At 39.4% G+C, this 19,908-nt stretch overlaps 2 protein-coding genes across 4 annotated transcripts; both read left to right on the forward strand.

Annotated features, from left to right (window-relative positions):
- The first annotated feature begins 1,039 nt into the window (after positions 1 to 1,039).
- On the forward strand, positions 1,040 to 11,270 carry cracr2b (calcium release activated channel regulator 2B). Its single transcript, XM_080437017.1, has 18 exons — positions 1,040 to 1,085; positions 3,325 to 3,578; positions 3,687 to 3,798; positions 3,938 to 4,085; positions 4,479 to 4,625; positions 5,011 to 5,101; positions 5,194 to 5,289; positions 5,812 to 5,999; positions 6,449 to 6,520; positions 6,801 to 6,855; positions 8,090 to 8,169; positions 8,257 to 8,353; positions 8,625 to 8,751; positions 9,205 to 9,286; positions 9,381 to 9,495; positions 9,783 to 9,890; positions 9,978 to 10,054; positions 11,154 to 11,270. The coding sequence occupies exons 2-18, from the start codon at positions 3,327 to 3,329 to the stop codon at positions 11,236 to 11,238; spliced, it is 1,932 nt and encodes a 643-aa protein (XP_080293143.1). The 5' UTR covers positions 1,040 to 1,085; positions 3,325 to 3,326; the 3' UTR covers positions 11,239 to 11,270.
- A 453-nt stretch (positions 11,271 to 11,723) lies between these two features.
- Positions 11,724 to 19,827, forward strand: cd151 (CD151 molecule). Of its 3 annotated transcripts, none has more exons than XM_080437162.1 (9): positions 11,724 to 11,959; positions 13,129 to 13,213; positions 14,028 to 14,219; positions 15,497 to 15,571; positions 16,201 to 16,221; positions 16,559 to 16,663; positions 17,881 to 18,030; positions 18,637 to 18,723; positions 18,886 to 19,827. In XM_080437162.1, the coding sequence occupies exons 2-9, from the start codon at positions 13,130 to 13,132 to the stop codon at positions 18,943 to 18,945; spliced, it is 774 nt and encodes a 257-aa protein (XP_080293288.1). In that variant the 5' UTR covers positions 11,724 to 11,959; position 13,129; the 3' UTR covers positions 18,946 to 19,827. The 3 variants fall into 3 exon arrangements, with proteins under 3 accessions (XP_080293288.1, XP_080293289.1, XP_080293287.1); XM_080437161.1 differs by having other exon boundaries at positions 11,726 to 11,959; positions 17,881 to 18,036; XM_080437163.1 differs by lacking the exon at positions 16,201 to 16,221 and having other exon boundaries at positions 11,725 to 11,959; positions 17,881 to 18,036.
- Positions 19,828 to 19,908: the final 81 nt, after the last annotated feature.

A 19,908-nucleotide genomic window follows, 5' to 3' on the forward strand; every position in this document is an offset into this window, starting at 1 on the left:
AGGCAACCGGAAACCTTATATTTGCTAGCTCAAAAACCGGATGTGTTATATTTGCTACCGGAACGGAGCTGATACAGAGATGGAAGAGAAGAGCCGTTCCCAGCAGTGTTGCCATATTTTATGAGAGAAATAAGTAATCAGGTCTATGAAAACAAGCAAAAGAAGCAACTTCACATGAGCACTTTATAAACCTAAAACCGATATGCTATTTGAAAATAGCCAATTTACAAGCTCACGATGTGACGCGTTGTAGATCTGCTATTGAAAAAAATATATTGAATAAAATGTGAACACAAATCTTAATTAATCTAATCTCTAATTTACAGAACATGTTTGAGAACCACTGGTTTAAACGACATTAAGAAAAAAGCCCAAATAAGCAACTACACTTTAGAAACCAGCCCACAAAACCGCAACTACTATTTTTTACAAGCAACTTTACAGAAAAAGAAGCCCAAAGTCGCTTATAGTAAGCGGATATGGCAACGCTGGCCGTTTCCAGCGCTAGCATTTCCGTAAATTCCATGGTAACGTTATTTGCTACCGTATAACTCCTAATAGCAGTCTAATTAATCTTAAATGTTTATCTTATGAATATATTTAACCATGTTGACAATTGCAATGCTTCCGCGGTCTTTTGACATCCCTTTGAAAATAAGTGAGTCGTGAAATAAAGAAATTAAAACTACCTGTATTATAATTTATTTGTTCTGGCTACACTCAACATTACGGTAGTTAACAAAAAGACGTGCCTCTAGGTTCCCAAACAGGGGCTCGGGACCCATTTGTGGGTCGCAGGTCAATTTTTATAGGTCGCAAGTAAATATCCCCTTTATTTTTTTTCATTTCAACCTAAAATGTTCATGAAACAAAGCTATTTTCACTGGTTTGGGTCACGGGGAGACATTACATTTATTTTTTACGGTCTTGAGCTAAAAAAGTTTGGGAACCACAGCGTCTAGTCTACACGGTAGCCATGCTCCACAGTGACATCTGGTGGAGAGATAGAGAGAGAGAGTCTGTAGTTGAAGTGAAGTGATCAAAGGTAGTGGACGTTTCGACACCTGCTGTGTCCCATGTAGCCGGTGAGTATGTTGTGAATTACTTTACACAGCATTAGCAATTCGAATTATTTAAAAAGAACCAAATGACAAGACCAGATGTCCATTGCTCGTGAAAAATGTGATTGTTGTTTTGTTTTGTATTATTTAGAATGGTCTCTTGGCTTGTTTATTCCAATACATTCTTGGTAGACTGAGTGCTGCATCAGTGACTGATCAGTAAACTAGGCGAAATCAGCCTAATTAATTTGATTAATTTAACACTTGTTGCAGTATTTGATTCATACGGATTGTTTTCCTCTTGCAAATGTGTATAGGCTATACATAAGTCTAAGTTGTTGGCTATTAATCAGAATGGCAAGATAATGAACACTTTAAAGCCTAGTATTTGTGCCAAAACGCTCAAAGATATATACTATATACTTTAAGCCTGATAGGCTAATACATTGAAATGTGTCTTATAAAGTCATAATAATGACCTTCATGTTTGATTGACCATTGTTACTGTAGCTACTGTATTTTGTCACTTTCAATGACTGCACTTCTCTGCCTGTGTGCAACCCCACCTTTCAATAAACAACAATCTTGCAATGTAGTGTGGTAGTAGGTGTGTTAACTTTATATGACCTTTGGCGTGGCTGTTGGCTATCACAGAGTTTGGTTTGACATAGGAAATCTCGAAGACTCATACAGTTTATATCAGCCCCTTATCTAGAGTTTTTGCATAGCTTTTGAATTACTACATGTGTTTGGGGAGGGGAGCCCATCAATGTTAGATAATAATCAGTATATGTCTGCTTTGCAGTGGAAAGGTGAAAGTGTAGTGAGAGAATAGACAGGAGAGGTTGCATGCTAGTAGTGTTGTATAGGTTTGCCTACTGGTATATCATTTTAAAAGAAATGATTGATTGTTTTTCCGCAAGGGTAGGATCCCTGCATTTATGACAAATCACTGTGGTAGCAGCCTATTGGCCATCATTCCTAAAGCAAAGGAGATTGTAATTACAATAGTTATGCAATGCAAACAAGTGCAAATGTTTCATTTGCATGGCCTCTCCCGTCCATCCACCCACCCTCTCAGTCAGCACACTGTAAATCTCCTCACATGACATGATCCTGCTATTTGCCATCCAACATCCTGGTGCTGGCTCATGGACACTGCTGGTGGTGGGGCAATATGTAAACACTAATCCATCTCTTAACCCAACCGGAAAAATTGTTCTTCAGGAATTCCCCAAAACAAAGATGACTTCGTTTCATGGCCTTAACAGCCAAGCCTATCTATAACATAATTATATGACGTTCAGGAATGATTGACCTTGGAAGAATTATACATTTTATGAAATGTTGTTGTTTGACTAATGGGTTAAGTCGGCTACATTGTTTTAATTAATTAGTTCAAGTTGGACAAATAAAATCTCCTTTGGCTACTTCAAATAGGTTAAGCTGGTTTTAGGTGGTCTTGACGTGGCCAACACTTGTTGACAGCAGCTGTAGATTATCTACAGCTGCTGTCAGCATGTACAGTCACAGCTCAGTGGCACTGAGCTTCTGTTTGACAAGGGAGGACTGGGAGGCTCGACTTCCCAAACTTCCAAACATACATTATTACCACAGAGTAGACATGATGTGTCTTTTGACCGGTCAGAGAAAAGAAAAGCGAGTGCCTCCCATTGTTTGATGAGAGAAATATTGCTGAGCAGGTTCTGTGGTGCCATCCCTAGCAATGAATAACTCATAATTAACCAGACGTCTTTTAAACATTAAGAGACCTTGCATGAATTTCAGCAATTTGCTCCATGTGCAATAATATGTAGCTAAATAACAACACCCAAATGAATAGGCTAACTAATATTAAAAAGGCACACACTGATCCACCACTGCAGAGCCCTGGGTTCTACTCCTTGGCAGCGGTACTTGGCAGGGCACTACAACAAACACAATTATCAGTGTTCAGGGGTGGAAATCGGTGAAGGATCCGGTCCTTGCCGCTACCACTAGCGTTCCCTACAGGTTGATCAGGCCACCTGTTCAGCAGGAAGGGGATCTGGGGGAGATAGCATGAACTTCTGTGTGTATTACACTCTCCCGGTGAAACTCCTCTTTGAAAAGAAGCGGCTGGTGTCTCCATGTGTATCAGAGGAGTACTACTACTACACATGGGGAATTTGCATTGACTGGGAAAAATGCAAATAGAAAGAACACACTTCATACTTGGTGTAAGCACTTAGAACACCCATATCTTTCCCTCCTCGTTCTACAGCGATGTCTACGTGGCTGGAGGATGGAGAAGTACTGGTGGGGCAGGGCAGTGGCGAGGCTTCTCCCATGTGCACCAGGCAGAGGGGCCCAATGAGTCCCCGCCCAGGACCCACAAGAGGACGCAGCTCGGTAACATCACCTTCCAGAGAAGCAACACCTGGGACCCCTCAGCCAGAAACTATGGGCAAAGCCAGGGAGTTGTTTATGTTGTGTGATAAGGAGGGCAAAGGGTTCATCACCAAGAGGGACATGCAGGTACTGCACCTACAGTACACGTTCCTCTTATTGAAGTATATCAATATTATGATGACTTACATTATAGCTGAAATTATTCCTATTTGGGGGTTTTCTGCATGTTTTTAGAGACTACAGGGGGAGTTGCCTCTGTCCCCTGAACAACTGGAAACAGTGTTTGAGAGCCTTGACCGAGAGACAAACGGATTCCTCACTCCTATTGAATTCAACACAGGCCTCGGTGAGTGCATGCCTTGTTGCTTTATATCACAACAGACAATCTTTGTCAAAGATCTGAGCCTGAGGTTCTCAAAGACGCAGCTATTCACTAATATCTGTCGTCCCTTTCTTGTGTGTATCTTTCACTGGCTTTGGCGTAGGTGAGCTGATGGGGCTGGATGAAACCCCAAAGAATAGCAAAGTGGTGGCAGAGGAGGACAAGGAACCATTTGAATGGACCCAGGACCCACACGCAGTCAAATTTATGAACATTCTGATGGAGCTAGGCGCTGACAAACTCTTTAAAGAGTAAGAGACACACACACGCACATGCACACGCACACGCACACGCACACGCACACACACACACACACACACACACACACACACACACACACACACACACACACACACACACACACACACACACACACACACACACACACACATTTTACCACTTTTGTGTTCACATACTGTTTACAAAAAAATACAAAATAAACATAAATAAATGCTGATGCATTATCTTTTATGTCGTTCCTGTCACTGCAACCCCCTCATCACAAATTTATGGACTTTACCTAGGCTGTGAAATATAAACACAAGCAGTATATCACTAGGCTGTGAAATATAAACACAAGCAGTATATCCAAGCTGTCAGACAGCATTTATGAGGGAGTTATGACGTGTTGTGTTGTGTTACAGTCAGTGGGACCTGTGCTCTAATTGGTGTGAACTCCAGAGGGACAGACCAGAGTTGATGAGCATTTTAGAGGCCGTCCTGGTTCATGCTGTGTCCCATGTACAGGACTCCATCAGGGAGAGAGACAGTCTGGAACAGGCTCTGCGCAGGTTCCCATCATTTTCTCCTCTTCCCATTTTGTTTTCTGTATATTCAATAAAAATATCCATATATATATATATATATATATATATATATATATATATATATATATATATATATATATATATATATATATATATTCATATATATATATGTATTTATTTATTTTAATAAGAATGTAATACTTTATCTGACTGTGTATAGATGGTAAATGGCGCATTTATAAGCACCTTTATTCAAAGCGCTTTACAATGTGCATTACATTCACCCATTCACACTGATATTCACACACATAGCATCAGGAGCAGTTAAGGGGTTAAGTGTCTTGCTCAAGGACACTTGGACACTCACTAACCCATAATAGTGTTTTAATCAGATTGTCTTTTGTTTCAGACGAGAGGCTGAGCATGATCAGGTTGTGAGATCCATGTATGAGGAGATGGAAAGTCAAGTTAGAGAAGAGAAACAGAAGAGGCTAACAGAGGTAGAGAGACGACATCTGATTCCAACAACACTGTGCTGTTTTATAATTGTCATATTTAAAATAACCTTTTATGTGAATATGGGTAAATTAAGGACACTATCAGACATCGGGACAGAGGGCAGCAACTTCAAGAGGAGCTGAAGACGCAAGAGCATGAACTGCAAGTTATACTGGCCAATCAGAGAGAGGTATGTTTATAAGACATTCATATGGTTATTGCTGAATAGTAGTTTTATAATAAGGGCAGCCAAAGCTGAGTGGGTAGAGAGCCTGACTGGGAATTGTAATGTTGCCGGTTCCACTCTTGGCTCGCACTGTATATATGTCTCATGTCCCTGAGCAAGACTCTTAACCCATAACTGCTCCCAGGATGCTGTATTAATGGCATCCACTGCTCCTAATAGTTAGGATGGGTAAATGCAGAGGAGAAATTCTAGGTATGTGCAAATGTACGTGGCAAATACCCCAATAACTGCTATGGGGAATACAATTATTATCTTTAAAATAACAATGATAACAAAACTACCAATGATGCCATCATTGGTAGTTTTTTTGGGACCTTTTTGGCCCAAAATGTAATCACATGGAGAAGATGATAGCATTGGGGGCAGCGGTAGCGTAAAGGTTAGAGGAGTGCACAACAGTGGAAACTTAAATAGATCAATTAAGCACCAGTACGTGTATAGTTGTCTTTCTGCAATTCCACTCAGCTGGAGAGCAGGATCCAGCTGCTGAACTGCGAGCAGGCAGACGTCAAAGAGCAGAACCAGCGGCTGCACAGCGGCAACCTCCAGTTACAGGATCAGCTGGAGAGCAGCAGGGAGCGTCTCCACGCCGCGCAGGCTCAACTCAGCCTCATTCAACTCAGCGCAGCAGAGGAACAAATGGCCAAACAGAGGTACTACTGTAGGGGAGGTGTAAAGCCGTATTTAAACTTAATTGTGTGCCGGTGTCACGCACCGAAAATAGCCGATGTACAAGGCAAGCTCACAAGCTTGTTGTGAGCATGTGGACCTGCTATTTTCGCACAATGAAGTATATCAAGCCATTCAGGCATCAGATAATTAAATGTACTTAGTGCAAACCCTGCACACGTGACTGATTTAAAGTAACTTTGACTTTGATATTGATGGTGACATTAACCATTTGAAACCTTTTGACTAAAAAGTAAATCATCTTTGGGGTGGCCTACTGATCATTCTCACCAAGTTTCCTGAAAAGTTTACTTTGTTCACAGATACACACATAGAAACGATTACAATACCCTGCTATACATCACCGTGGGCAGGTTAATTAATTCTAATGATCACAATTGGTTGAGAATGTCATATGTGTGTTTTACTTTAGAAATGTGATGAAGGTCTCAAGGAACATGCAGAAAGAGAAAGATAGCCTTTTGAGACAACTGGAGCTATTGAGGTAAGTGTACTATATTCATAACTAATTCGTTAGTGGTTCCCTACCTATGTTGAATACACTTATTGTAAGTCGCTTTGGATAAAAGCGTCTGCTAAATGACTGTAATGTAATGTAATGTAATGTAATTGAAAACCTAAAGGGGTTGAAAATGACGGATGAATATTGTACAGAAACATCAAGGCAGCCAATTCCAGTGTGCACACTAGTTCTCCAGAGGTCTTTACACGTTCACTCGAAGCATGGGGAGTCACTGGCTCTGAATTCTTCTTTTTCCTCTCAGGGATATGAACAAACGACTGCGAGATGAGAAAGATGCCCACCAGTCTCAGAAGAGGGTTAGTCCCCGAAACGCTGTCTTCTCTCATCTCCCACTAACTTATTACCTCTGTGGAGAGCCCTGCCCTCCCTGGACACAGCCATGTTACCCTTATTAAGGTCAAATCTAAGTCATGCTTTGACAAAGAATAGTTAAACTACAAAGCGTTTCTCAGTTGAAAATGTTTTTGTTTTGTTTTTATTTACATTTTCCACCTGAAAAAAAGTGGAAAACTATTTTTTAGTGCAAAACATAAATCCAGCTTTACTTGTTGCGGATGGTTATCATTTGGATTGTCATGATGTTCTTGCCACTATGTCTTTGAGTTTGTGTGTATTGTGCTTTGTTCACTAGCCTGAGTTATACTTGGTGGGGCATTGTGTCGCACAGCAATATAAAATAGCTGATTGTAGATCGGTTATTTTCAGTGCGCAACACCAGTGCAACTAAGTATAACTCGGGCTTAAATGTGGTCAGTGAACAGAACAATTGTTCTGATAGGTCATTTATTCTGATCTGAGTCAACATAACAGGAAAAGTGTTACATGTGATAACTAATAACAACATTATTTATCTAAACAAACCTTAGTGGTTCAGCGTTACAAAAACACTAGCAATTAGTCCTGATGCTCATTGTAACCTTAACGATATGACACTTTTCATGTCATGTCATAAGCTAAACACATAATGCAGCTAATACAATTAATAGTGGGTATTTGATTAAAATGATACAAATGACCACTGTCAGTGGTTCCTCTTTGGCACACCTAAATCAAACTGACTAATTAATAATTGAATTAGCTGCAGCTGTGTTTACCCTGTTGTGAAGTCTTAAATAAGGTTCCATTGTGGCATATTTCTTAAATGTAATTTTTGTAAGAAAATGTAATGTAGATACATTGTTGTTTTATCTAGGCATATTTGAACTTGTATGCCTGATTCTTGCTCAATAACTAGGGTTTGTGAACAAAGTACTGAAAAAACAGGTAATGTGATGTTTCTTTCATAAGCAATCTTTGAAAGTAAGTGAAGTGAATATTAACCTTGTTGCCGATTAAATGGCTGTCATGTTTGTAGTTGAATAAATGTCTTTGTCTGATTTACCTTCTTTCTTTTTTTTGTGGTGGTGGTGGTGGGGGGGGGTATTAGTATTAGTGTTGAATTAAGTCACATTGCTGCATTATTATATTATATACAATATAGATAATAATATGACATCTTTCTTCTCCCTTCTCCATAAAACCTTTCCATAGACAACTAATGACACAAAGCCCCTACAGAAGCAAGGATCAGTGATAGGTAACTACTTGCTGCAAGACAAGCCAATGAAAAGGTTGGTGTATTCAGTTAATAACATAGTATTTAATCTGTCTGGAGGGTTACACTAGTGATTAAACTCATTTTTGTGTGTTGTCTAAAGACAGTTAAGCTCCGACAGTGATTTGGAACAGGACTCAAATTCTTCCAAGAGATACCAACCAGACAGATGTGAAAATGTTGAGCAGACTCAAATGGAGGTAGGCCAGCCCTTGAACTAACAAATACCCTACATTTCTGATTTTCTTCCCCCTCATATATCACTTGAGTGATGGATGAGAATGGTGGAAATCCATCAGACAAGAATGCATCACACTTAATTTGTGTTCTCTAAAACTGAACATGGCTTACTTTAAGTACACTGTTTTGTTTGTGATCATATGTTAAACCGTATAAAAGCATAACAGGAAATGAAATATTGCATTCCATGAATTGGAAATGTAAAGTGTGATCTTTATTCCCCAATTTTAGACCCCACTGGTCAACCCTCAGCGGGCATTTAAGGTGGTATTTCTGGGTAATTCAGGAGTGGGCAAGACCTCGTTCATACAACACTGCTGCAAAGGACACTTCTCCGAACGAATGAATGCCACTGTTGGTAAGCACTAAGCAGTGATCTAGTTATGAACATGTCCCAATGAATCTATCAACATATTAACAACGGAAGAGAAGATGAACTTTGCCTGGGAGGTAATTGGCTTGCTACAGCGGCAAGCAATTGGATGTATAGGCTAAACTCACACCCCATTAGTAGTTTTTTCAATAGCCAGAAGAGGATTTTAATAATTAAAAAAAAAAAAATCTAGGTGAAAAAAAGTATAATATACAAAAACTCAGAGGCAAATCTAAGGCATATTGGGTACAGCAAGTGTGCAGCCAAAACATCAACCTAGTGTGTGGTCAAATATTTACAGTACAGGTTTTACATAATTTGTAGAAATGTGTCCAAATACTGTAGATGCTACTGGATGTTTACTCGTAAAGTTGTGTGTTACCTGCATCCTAAAGCAAAGTATGATACATGTTTGCTAAAGGGCTGTGTTGGTTCCAGGTATAGATTTCCAGATGAAAAGCGTGACTCTTGGCTCAGCCACCGTTGTACTGCAACTCTGGGACACCGCTGGACAGGAGAGGTCTGAAGTTATCACACCTGACCTACATCTTCTTTTGACTTTGACAATGACACCATCTTTAAATTAACACTGAGGATTTTACTCTGCATGACAGATTTCGCAGCATCACTCAGCAGTACTACCGTAAGGCTGATGGGATCATCATCATGTACGACATCACTCAGTCCGCCTCGTTCATAGCCGTCAGGGAGTGGCTGGACATGGTTCAGGTGAGAGGCTTGAGCCGGTCATGGATGGTTTGACATGCAAATGAACAATTTCAGCCATTTTGAATACACTCTTTTGTAGAATTTGTGGAAGAGGGAACACGTAACAATTTGTGGGCAGCATTTCAATCTGTGCAGACCTTTTTCACATCAAATGGTTCTTTTTGTTGTTATTTCATTTATTACTTTTCCCCAGTTAATGTATTTTTGTTTTGTAGACACAACAGTGTTTGTCATGCAAAATATACAGTATTATTATATAATTTACACTATCATGTGTATGATGCCAGGAAAGGAAGAGTAAAGGTGCGGTCCTGATGCTGCTGGGAAACAAACTGGATGTGACAGACAGACAGCGAAGGGAGGTGACAACCAGGGACGGCCAGAGACTGGCAGATGTAAGGCCTGTTTGAATCTTAGAACGATCTTTAATACCCCGTGAATGTTTCTATTGAGAAAGGCCTACTTTATTTTTTTTATTGCAGCATTACGAGGCAGTGTTCTATGAGTGCAGTGCCAAAAGTGGATACAACATGGATGAGTTGATGACTCGGCTCGCAGGGTAGGCTATGGCATATACACAATCTGCTGCGGGGAACTTACTATGTTGAGGAGGATGCATGCTGGGCAGTGGTGGAAAAAGTACTCAGATATTTTACTTAAGTAAAAGTATCAATACTGCAATATAGAAATACTCTGTTAGGGCGTGCTCCCACCGCACTTTTATTTTACCTCTGGGGCGGAATCTGCCAATGCTTTGTCAAAGCAAATGCGTGGATTCTTGGAAAAAATCTGACCATGAATCCACGCATTTGCCTTGACAAAGCATTGGCAGATTCCGCCCCAGAGGTAAAATAAAAGTGTGGTGGGAGCGCGTCCTTACAAGTGAAAGTCCGGAATTCTAAATTTACTTGAGTAAAAGTACACAAGTATTGGTATCAAAATGTACTTAAAGTACCAAAAGTAAAAGTACTGAAATGTTTGAAAATAGCATATCTACAAGCTCACTTGTGAGCTTGTAGATCGGCTATTTTCAAATAGCCTGTGTATAAAATAGGGCTAAAGTGGTTAACGTATGTTTTATAATATAATAATTGATAATGGCAAAGTAACAAGTAACTAACGTTTTCAAATAATTGTAGTGGAGTAAAAGTACAATATTTGCCTGAGATGTAGGGGAGTAGAAGTAAAAGTACTGAAAATTGGAAATACTCCAGTAAAGTAAAAATACCTCAAAATTTTACTTAAGTACAGTACTTGAGTACATGTACTTAGTTACTTTACACCACTGATGCTGGGACACAAAAAGACCATGTTCTCATGCTGAAACATTTTAACCACTTAAACCCCTAAGCTCTATACTAGGCTCCCTCCTATTTTCGTTCTACACTAAATATCTTTGCAGAAAATAGCCGATCTACAAGCTTACAATGGGTTGCGTTGCATGCATTTATAATGAAGTTGAGAGTCTCTCCAGAACATGTCATCTTTTACCTTTCTGTATGTGATATTCATATTGTCAGGGTACAGAAGATAGTCCCTTTGTATCTAGTGTCCTGCCACTGTGCTAACTTCCTTTCAGGATCTGTAAAACATTAGCTTTTTAGGGGTTACAACAAGGTTTCTGCTGGACAATGTTTTCATGTTTTTTCTCATTTCAGGTTGTTAGCGGCTCTACAAGATCAACAGTGTGAAGACACACTCTCACTAAGTGTGCATCCAACTAAGACAGGCTGCTGTACATAAACAGAGAGGACTGTCTTTAATAAAAGACTTACCAGATGTTCAGATGTTTCATACATGATATTGCACAGTAATTACCTGTTCTTTATTGAGCCAGTGAAGAGGGTTTAACATTAGTACCTGGTGTCCACTGTTCCAGATACCTTATTTGTACATGTTCACTTGACAGCATGTTAAGAGTTTACCTACAGTAAGTTGTTTTGTAAATAGTTTCTGAATTACTTTGAATAGTTTCCAATCAAAAATTGTTTTTGTATAATAATAATACAAACTATTAATAGTGCACTTATCAAAAAGTGCTTTACTAAAAACTGAAGAAATAATTAAATCAAATAAAACAACAGAATAGAAACATTAAGACATGTGTATCGGTCTGTCTTTGTCAATCTCTTGCTAAATTAACAGCATTTGCGGCAGTTGCAAATCCTTTACAGCAGCGCCTTGATTTTTGGCAGTGTCAAAATGTAAATCCATGATCAAAACAAGTCATGTACATGAGAAACCACCTGGTGGCAGGCCTGTGCACTCTAGAAGCTTGTGGTGAAATCACCCCCTCTGTCAAAAGCGTACAGTAGGCAGAGGGGTTTGAGCGGCAGCTGAGTAGCGCTCACTGTTACTTGTAACCTTCAAAGTGAAGCAGTGTGTAGGATTTGGGGTTTACCAGAACATCTGAAGACGTTTCCCCAATAATCCACATCCTCCAGGGCCCACCATATAAGAGCAGGTAAGAGTCATTTTGCTCATGTGAAATGGGGAGAGGATTTTTTTTTCATGACACCATGGTTTATAAATAATAATATGAATATGAGTTCATGGGTAGACTTTGTTTTGATGGACAGCAACAATTTGGCATACAGAAATTTGTTCCAAAGAAACACCATAGCTGTGTGGTTCAGAATCCACACTATGGCTCTGTTTTTCCCTCATAATGTACCAGTACTCGGTTTGGTCATGTTTTCCCCCGTAAAGGAGAGATGTCCACTTGTACCTGAACTGTAGAACCTCCTCTCATGATGACATTCATATAGTGGTGGACGAGAGGGAGACTTGGGTTACAAAATTAGGAAGGGTATCATAACAGTATGTCTCCATCTACTCTTCTGGTATAAGATTGCCAGGTTGAATTACTGGGATAGGAGACCTATCTGTTCGCCGGGTGGCATGTGAGACAAGTTGTAAAGTATTTTTATCCCACAATATCATCAGAAGAACTCTCCTCTGTGCTTTGTGTTAGAGACTGTGTTAGACAGCTTTCTGCAAGTGTTGGAACGATCCACAGTCTCATTTACAGGCCTCCGTTTTACATTTCGTTCTGGCATTATGATTAAAACACTTAGAGAGCATGTTCATATGCTTCTCTCACTCATTCACACTTAAGAGTTGCACCTCGTAAATCTGTTGCTTCATATCATACTTCATGTCTGGATACACAGGATTGCATTGCACATATACAGTACAATCCTCAGTGTTAGGATTTTACAGTGAAGTGCATGTGACACTGGGCCTCTTCTTTTTTTTTACCTGACTGCATAGTGTGGAGGAATAACTTACACGATGGGTCTCGATAAGATAAGACCACTAATAGGCTTAACTTATTGTCATGCAAGCATACAGGGAGGAAGTCATGCGATCATAATCTGACTGCAGTCTTCTGTGAGAATACCATGAGGTCATACACTGTCAAATCTTCAGTGTTAATTCAACTCCAAGTGTACTGGATCCGTAATCGTGCAAATCTCAGAGTTAAATTAACACTAAGGATTTTATTGTGTAGCTTTGATTATTTTGTGCACTGAAATGTCATCTTTTTGTGCCCAACAGTGAAAATTGTTGGTAAAAATCAGCAATGAATATTGAATTTACATTGTAATCCATGTGAATTTGTCTTTTCAGAATGGAAGCGCGGAGAGAAAAAACTAACTCATGTGGGACAATTTGTCTGAAATATCTACTTTTTATCTTTAATGTTCTTTTTTGGGTAAGTTGACATGGTGAGTGGTTGGCTTGGCTTCCCATGTGATATTGGAAAATCAGCTGTAATGAAGGCAGCAACATCTCGTATTGCAGTTGTCCCTTGCATGCTGTCAACAGGTGACCTTTAGTTCAACCATTCGGTGTGGTTATATTCAAAAGATAACAGACAACCACCAGATTTATGTCATTGCCAGTTTTGTAAAACAGTAACTTGCAATTGCCAACCCATTTCTCAAATTTTAAATGAATGAAAACCTTAAAAGACACTACTCAACCTTGATGCATAAGCCTACAGTAAAATACAAACAAACTGTATAACTGCATGGGCCTTACAGGTTTTTTCCCTGCTGTCCTAGGAATGAACTAAATCAATTCCAGCATGCTTTCTACACACTCAGATACCAGACATGTGTGACCCATGTGCTCCAGATGAGGCTGATAAAACTCAGACTCTGCTGAATGCCTTCGTCTCTAGCTGATAGTGCAGGGGATAAGGCGGTGTCTGTTTTGCATTACTACTATGCTTTAGCAGTGCTAGGAGCTGCATGGAACTGGTATGAATTATCTTGATAAGGAACGTGAAGAAGGATGTGCATGCTCTCACATGCACATCAGCCACCCTTGTGAACAGGTGCAGGACAAACAGAAGATCAACGTGAAAATAAAAATAGAGCGCACTCTGCGATTAACTCCCATTGCAGATCGCAGATCAACGTTTCGATCCCCAAGGGATCTTCTTCAGAATGAGTTATGGTGATACCATTTTGCTGTGATCATCTTGTTTGAGTTGAGCTGATAGGAGCTATGTGTGCGTTCAGCTGGCAGGCGGGGCCGTGTTGGCGGTGGGAGTGTGGACTTTGATGGAGAAGAGTGACTACATCAGCCTGCTCGACGGCCGCTTGTACTCTGCCTCGGCGTGCATTCTGATAGTCGCTGGAAGCATCGTGGTGGTGACAGGGATGATCGGGTGCTGTGCCACCCTGAAGGAGATAAAGAGTCTTCTGATTGCGGTGAGAGTTCACCCAAGTTTACACGACAACACACTGAATCATCACAGAGTTGTTTAAGGTTGTCCTATGGCTGTGCGACTATAAAAATAAGACTATGTGCAAGTGCAAATAGTTAGATTTCTACAGTGTCTATACCTTTAATAGATACCTACAGTATCTAATAATTCCTTCATGTTTACATTGAGTCATTTGATAGTTTTAGTTTTGGAGATACTCACAAGTAATTTCATTCACACAAGTTATTACACGTGTCCATACCGATATAGCAGATTTTATTATCTGGGGGAAAAACAATACAAAAACAAGACAAATTCAATGAGTCCCTTTTTAAATACACCACAACTTTGTTTGTTTTTAGGTGTATTAAAAGGTCTTCATCCTAGGAGACACTTTGAATTCTTGTTGATTTAGAAACCTGAACCTTGCTGTCTGGTCTGCGTGTAAAAGTGGAAGCTCATTATGTCAGAAATACGCAACTGTGTCAGAAATAACAGACAAAGTAATGCAGAGTGTGTCTTTAAGGGTTTAGATTTAGAGTGTGACTCATGCCAGAGGAATGAGGGGCATCACAGGCGGGTGCTTGGAGTTCATAGTGAGCGTGAGACAGAGTGAGACAGAATATATTATAGATGCAATACTGTACCGGCTCTGTGACATGACTACTATTTTCATGTTCCCTGCAACCACTGTAACTGTAATGAATAGCGTCATTCTTAGGATTCTGTATTAACCCAAATTCTCTTTTCAAATCAATTGAATTCATTTCATTGTCATTACAGGTGAAACCAAATTTACTTTAACTCCAAAGTCAATGCACAAAAAATAGAAACTAATATACGTCCACAATAATAATTCACACACAATAGAGACATTTTAAACTATATAACACTAGAAAGGCCTTGGTGAATCTAAAAATACACAAATATAAAGTGTAACCCCAAGGTGATTCAGTCTCAGTCAGTGCAGTATGAGGTAATGGCCACTGTAGCGTAATTTCCTAGAGGTGGTGAAGTTATAGTTAGCATTATATTCAGTTCAAGTATAGACACAAGTTCATTGTCCACATTGCACTTGGAGGGAGACTGTGTGTGTGTGTGTGTGTGTGTGTGTGTGTGTGTGTGTGTGTGTGTGTGTGTGTGTGTGTGTGTGTGTGTGTGTGTGTGTGTGTGTGAGAGAGAGAATTGTTCATATTGAACATGTCATGAATATTATTATTATTATTAATAATAAACATTGTAATATGAAACATGATGGGGTTGTCCGTGTCTCCACTACAGTATTTGGTCTTACTGCTGTGTGTTTTCCTGCTGGAAGTCATTGCTGGAGTGTTGGCCTACATTAAATACCAAGAGGTATTTCTGAAAATACTCAAATTAAGCTTCTAGAATTGATGCAGGTATAATGATGCATATTACGCCTAATTTATACTCCATAGTATGACAGTATTGCTTGCCGACAAGAAGTCATATTTGGCAGGTGAAAGATGTGCGTTGGTGTATAATTCCCTACATTGCAATATAATCCCATTTCCCTAAAATACATTGTGTACTAAGGCACTTGTAGTACTAACAGTACTAAAGTAGGCATACTTCTAATTCAGTATTACAAGAGTAGTAGTCCAAGTACCAAGTACTTCTCTGTATTATGTGTTACCCATACTATTTTCTATTGCCATTCATTGTCATTTCATTTAATAAAAAAATAACCTTGCTTGCTTCTCATTTCTGCATGTCTGTTATATTAATACATTGAGCTGTGTGTTTGAATCAATCCATTTTTCCTTTCATGTTCCTTGATGTGGTCTCTATATAGTTTTTTTTTAAATCTCGGGTAAAGCTCTTGAAATTGCACATTTACTGTAGCCTGACCTGATTTCTGCATGCCTGTACAGTATGCATGCATGTACAGTATGCATGCACTTCATTTGTCTGTTCATCCAACTTTCTCACGTCTCTGTTTCTTGCCCCTTTTCTTGCTCCAGTGTTTCCCTCTCTGCTACCAGGTAATCACCACTGTGTCATCTGTCTCTGTGTTGTGTCAAACTGTTACCCCTAACGTGCTCAGATTTCACCTTTTTCACTACGTTTCAATTTATGTGGAGAGCTCCCGTGTCAGACGGGGTGGTATGTAGTCCTTGGTGCACTTTTGGGGGTATCTGTGACCTCATATATTCTGAGTTATGCAGGCTCCAGACAGGTGTGGTACAGGAAAGAAACTTGAGCATGGCATGGGCTATATTTATGAACAAGGGAGAGTCTAAAATAAACTTCACGTCAATACAGGTGACAAATGTTTCCCATGAGCAGTTTCTCACGTTCTACTGTCTGCTGCCTTCACAGCTGGATGATGAGCTCAGACACAACCTGAAGGAGACCATGCAGCAGAAGTACCAGCAGCCCGGCGAGGAGAGCATCACACAGGCTGTGGACAAGCTCCAGCAGGAGGTATGGAAGCTTGACACTCAGAAGGTGTTCAGGTATGAACTATTCAGGATCGCTACAGTTAATAATGCTTCAACATTCCAGGGATCAAATAGAATGTTGTCCCAACCTGACTAAAGAATCAGAATCAGAATCAGAATCAGTTTTTATTGTCACATCACAGGTTTACAAGGTAAAAAAGTGGGTGAAATTCGTTTTTGTACATCGTTCCCATCGCAACGTTAGTTTCCATAGAAAGAAGAGGGGGGGGGGGGAGAAGAAGAGGGGGTGGGGGGCAAGTGGGAAGGAGATCAAAACAAGAGAGCAACAGAAGGCCAGACAAGTTATCTACATATTTACAAAGTACCTGAGATAATAAAAAACTAAAACAAACTAAGGTGCCTGAGCATAGCAGCAATGTATGTATACTGTGCATGTTATACTTATACTGTGCATGATATACATATGGACGTTAAGGTGCTTAGAGGAAAAGAGCACAATAAAAAGACAAAAAAAAAGTCAGTGCGTTATACATGGGATTAAGGTGCAAAAGGTCAGTGCGTGTCCACCTAGGGTGGACTGACCCTAGTATAATCCGCAAGTAGCTCCATGAGGGAGTGCAACAAAAAGTCATTTGTACCTGGTGTAGTCCACAGGTGTGTCCGAGGGGGAGCTAAGTCCAAGTCATTGTCCCTGGTATAATCCACAGGTGTGTTCAGGAAGAGCCAGAAAAGTCTGCACCGCCTGTTGTCAGGCTGCTGAACAAGGCCTATGCCTCATTCAGGCTTATGCCCCATTCAGCATTCTGACAGCAGCCGGATTAAAGGTAGCCCAACTGTTGTATCAGACATCAGATTAATGAATTTCATTTTTATGGCGCTTTTCTAAGTACTCAAACTTACTCAAAGCGCTTTACAATGGTTCATTCATTCATACAGGGGGGGACATTGGGAGATTAATATTTTGTATACACAGCTGCAAACAGACTCAAAAGGTTTAGTTGGATTTATAAAGGTCTGGTTACTTTTGTGAATTTGCACAGTAAACATGGACATTTTTTAACCTCAGTTAAGTTGACACAGGATTCTTATTGTGTGAGGTGTTCACTTGAGGCCAGTTCATTTCAGCTCACAAAAAGAATGTCCTATTGTGCTAAATGTAAACAAAGCCCTTTTTCTTTTTAACTGAAAATGAAGTTGGTCATACTATGTGAACCCTATCTCTTTCTTTGTGTGTGTTAGTTTAAGTGCTGTGGCAGTAACAGCTCTGTAGACTGGTCAGGCAGCGTGTGGATCCACGAAGAAAAGAATTACAGGCTGGTACCTGATAGCTGCTGCAAAACTCCGAGCGAAGGCTGTGGCATCAGGGACCATCCCTCCAATATCTACAAGGTAGAGGTACGCATGGAATCCCCATTAGCTGGATTATTGTGCAAATAAACATAATATTTTTCTCATTATGCAATCCGATATTTTTATGTATGAACTGTGCTATATGAATACTGATTAACTGATAGTGTTAATGACAGCATGTCATCATTATACAAACAATCCTTGAAAATAATGGATAATTAATTAAATGACATAGTTGTTTAATTGAGAATTTACTCAGCTTTGGCACTTTGATACATTTTACCTTTATAAAATGTGTGATTATGGAATACACCAGCCAACTGAAATAAAAATGCAATCAGAGCCTGTTTGTAATAAAAGTGCTAAACAATGGTTGAAACAGAAGCAGAACTGTAATCACATGTGGATTACACTGTAAACTGCGTTTTTTTTTACTTTAACTTTTATGTTTTTGTAATGATAAGACATTTTAAATATCAAATACCTAATCAGGGACAAGGGTTGTAATATATTCTGTCTAGGAAGCCATATGCAGTGCATCTGTTTCATGTTTTTAACATGAAACAATGTCTAGTAGTATTGTTCCTGACAAATGAACAACTAAAATAATAACTGATGTCTGTTCCCTTCACTTTATGCTCTCAGGGAGGCTGCATTATGAAATTAGAGAACTTCATCTTGAGTCAATTACACATCCTCGGAGCATTGGGAATTGGCATTGCCTTTCTCCAGGTAATTTCCTATTTATCAAGAGTTATGAATGAAATACATCAGGTTCATACATCTATAACTGAAATACATCTATATGTGTGTGTGTGTGTGTGAGTGAGAGAGTGTGCGTGCACGCGTGCATGCATGCATGTGTGTGTGTTATTAAATGTCTCTCTCTTTCAGCTTGTAGGAATGATGTTCACCTGCTGCCTTTATCGAAATTTGAAAGAAGATCCATACTGACTCTGTGACACGTAGCAAATCCTACACTTTGAACACACCATTGCATTCTCAATCTGGTTGGATATGTATTTGTCTTTATGAGGTGTGCATGTTTTTTTTTCTTCAATTGACATTATGAAGTGGTTAGGCTGTTTGTCAATGAATAAGCCATGCTGCTGGACAGCACTGTCCTGTTTTGGATTATATTCCATTGCATGTACTCTGAGTTTTCACTTTAATTTTAAAGCCATTCAAGATGATGGTAGGTGGGTGGATGAACTCACCCACCATTGTGTTTTTTGTTTTGTTTAATTCAAAAGTGTATATGTTTGCTACTGTTGCTTTGTATTATATATGTGTATTTTAGTTGTCACAAGGATGTCACATTTTCATAAGCAGTGTTTTCCAAAGTATTTTAGAACATAAATTGACTATTGACTTCAATCAATCATGTTTGTCATTTAATATAATGTCCATGAAGAGATATACAGAATCATGCCTAAATCAACATGGCAATGCAATAACATGACCAAAGTAATGAAAAGGGACTGTTCACCATTAAGGGAAACGGAGACCCTTGTTAATCTTGAGGGGGACATTCTGTTTCAGCTTAAGCGTCGGCTCCCCCAAGCATATACATTGAGTAATTTTGTGTTTTTAAACAAAATATAATTTAATGATAAGCATGTTGCTTACTGATGATGTGTGTATACTTTTGTAATAGCAGGCTTTGGTGCGCCTTAAAAAAAAGTAAAAACTTGGTAAAAAAAAAAACAGACCTGGTTTTGGTCAAAACATTTGAATGCACCGAGCAGAAAAATATATATAATATGTGTTTTGAGTCTTGTCACTTTCTCTTGTGTGCAAATGCTAAAATCTTTCCTATAAATTCAACTGTATCTAAATTCAGCAAACACTTGTTTTTTTTCTTGTTTTTTTTCTCTGAGCACCACATCTCTCACAAATCCAGTTGATGAAGCATTG

The sequence above is a fragment of the Gymnoscopelus braueri genome, assembly GCF_963280865.1.
Source record: "Gymnoscopelus braueri genome assembly, chromosome: 9".
In the NCBI taxonomy this organism is placed as follows: Eukaryota; Metazoa; Chordata; class Actinopteri; order Myctophiformes; family Myctophidae; genus Gymnoscopelus; species Gymnoscopelus braueri.

Excerpts from the sequence above, each read along its gene's own strand:
- cracr2b (XM_080437017.1), top strand. The coding sequence starts at position 3,327 with ATGTCTACGTGGCTGGAGGATGGAGAAGTACTGGTGGGGCAGGGCAGT. Across the intron at positions 6,000-6,448 it reads GAACAAATGGCCAAACAGAG|AAATGTGATGAAGGTCTCAA; the intron begins GTACTACTGTAG and ends GTTTTACTTTAG. Across the intron at positions 9,891-9,977 it reads ACGGCCAGAGACTGGCAGAT|CATTACGAGGCAGTGTTCTA; the intron begins GTAAGGCCTGTT and ends TTTTTATTGCAG.
- cd151 (XM_080437161.1), top strand. The coding sequence starts at position 13,130 with ATGGAAGCGCGGAGAGAAAAAACTAACTCATGTGGGACAATTTGTCTG. Across the intron at positions 13,214-14,027 it reads TCTTTAATGTTCTTTTTTGG|CTGGCAGGCGGGGCCGTGTT; the intron begins GTAAGTTGACAT and ends GTGTGCGTTCAG. Across the intron at positions 18,037-18,636 it reads CCAATATCTACAAGGTAGAG|GGAGGCTGCATTATGAAATT; the intron begins GTACGCATGGAA and ends TTATGCTCTCAG.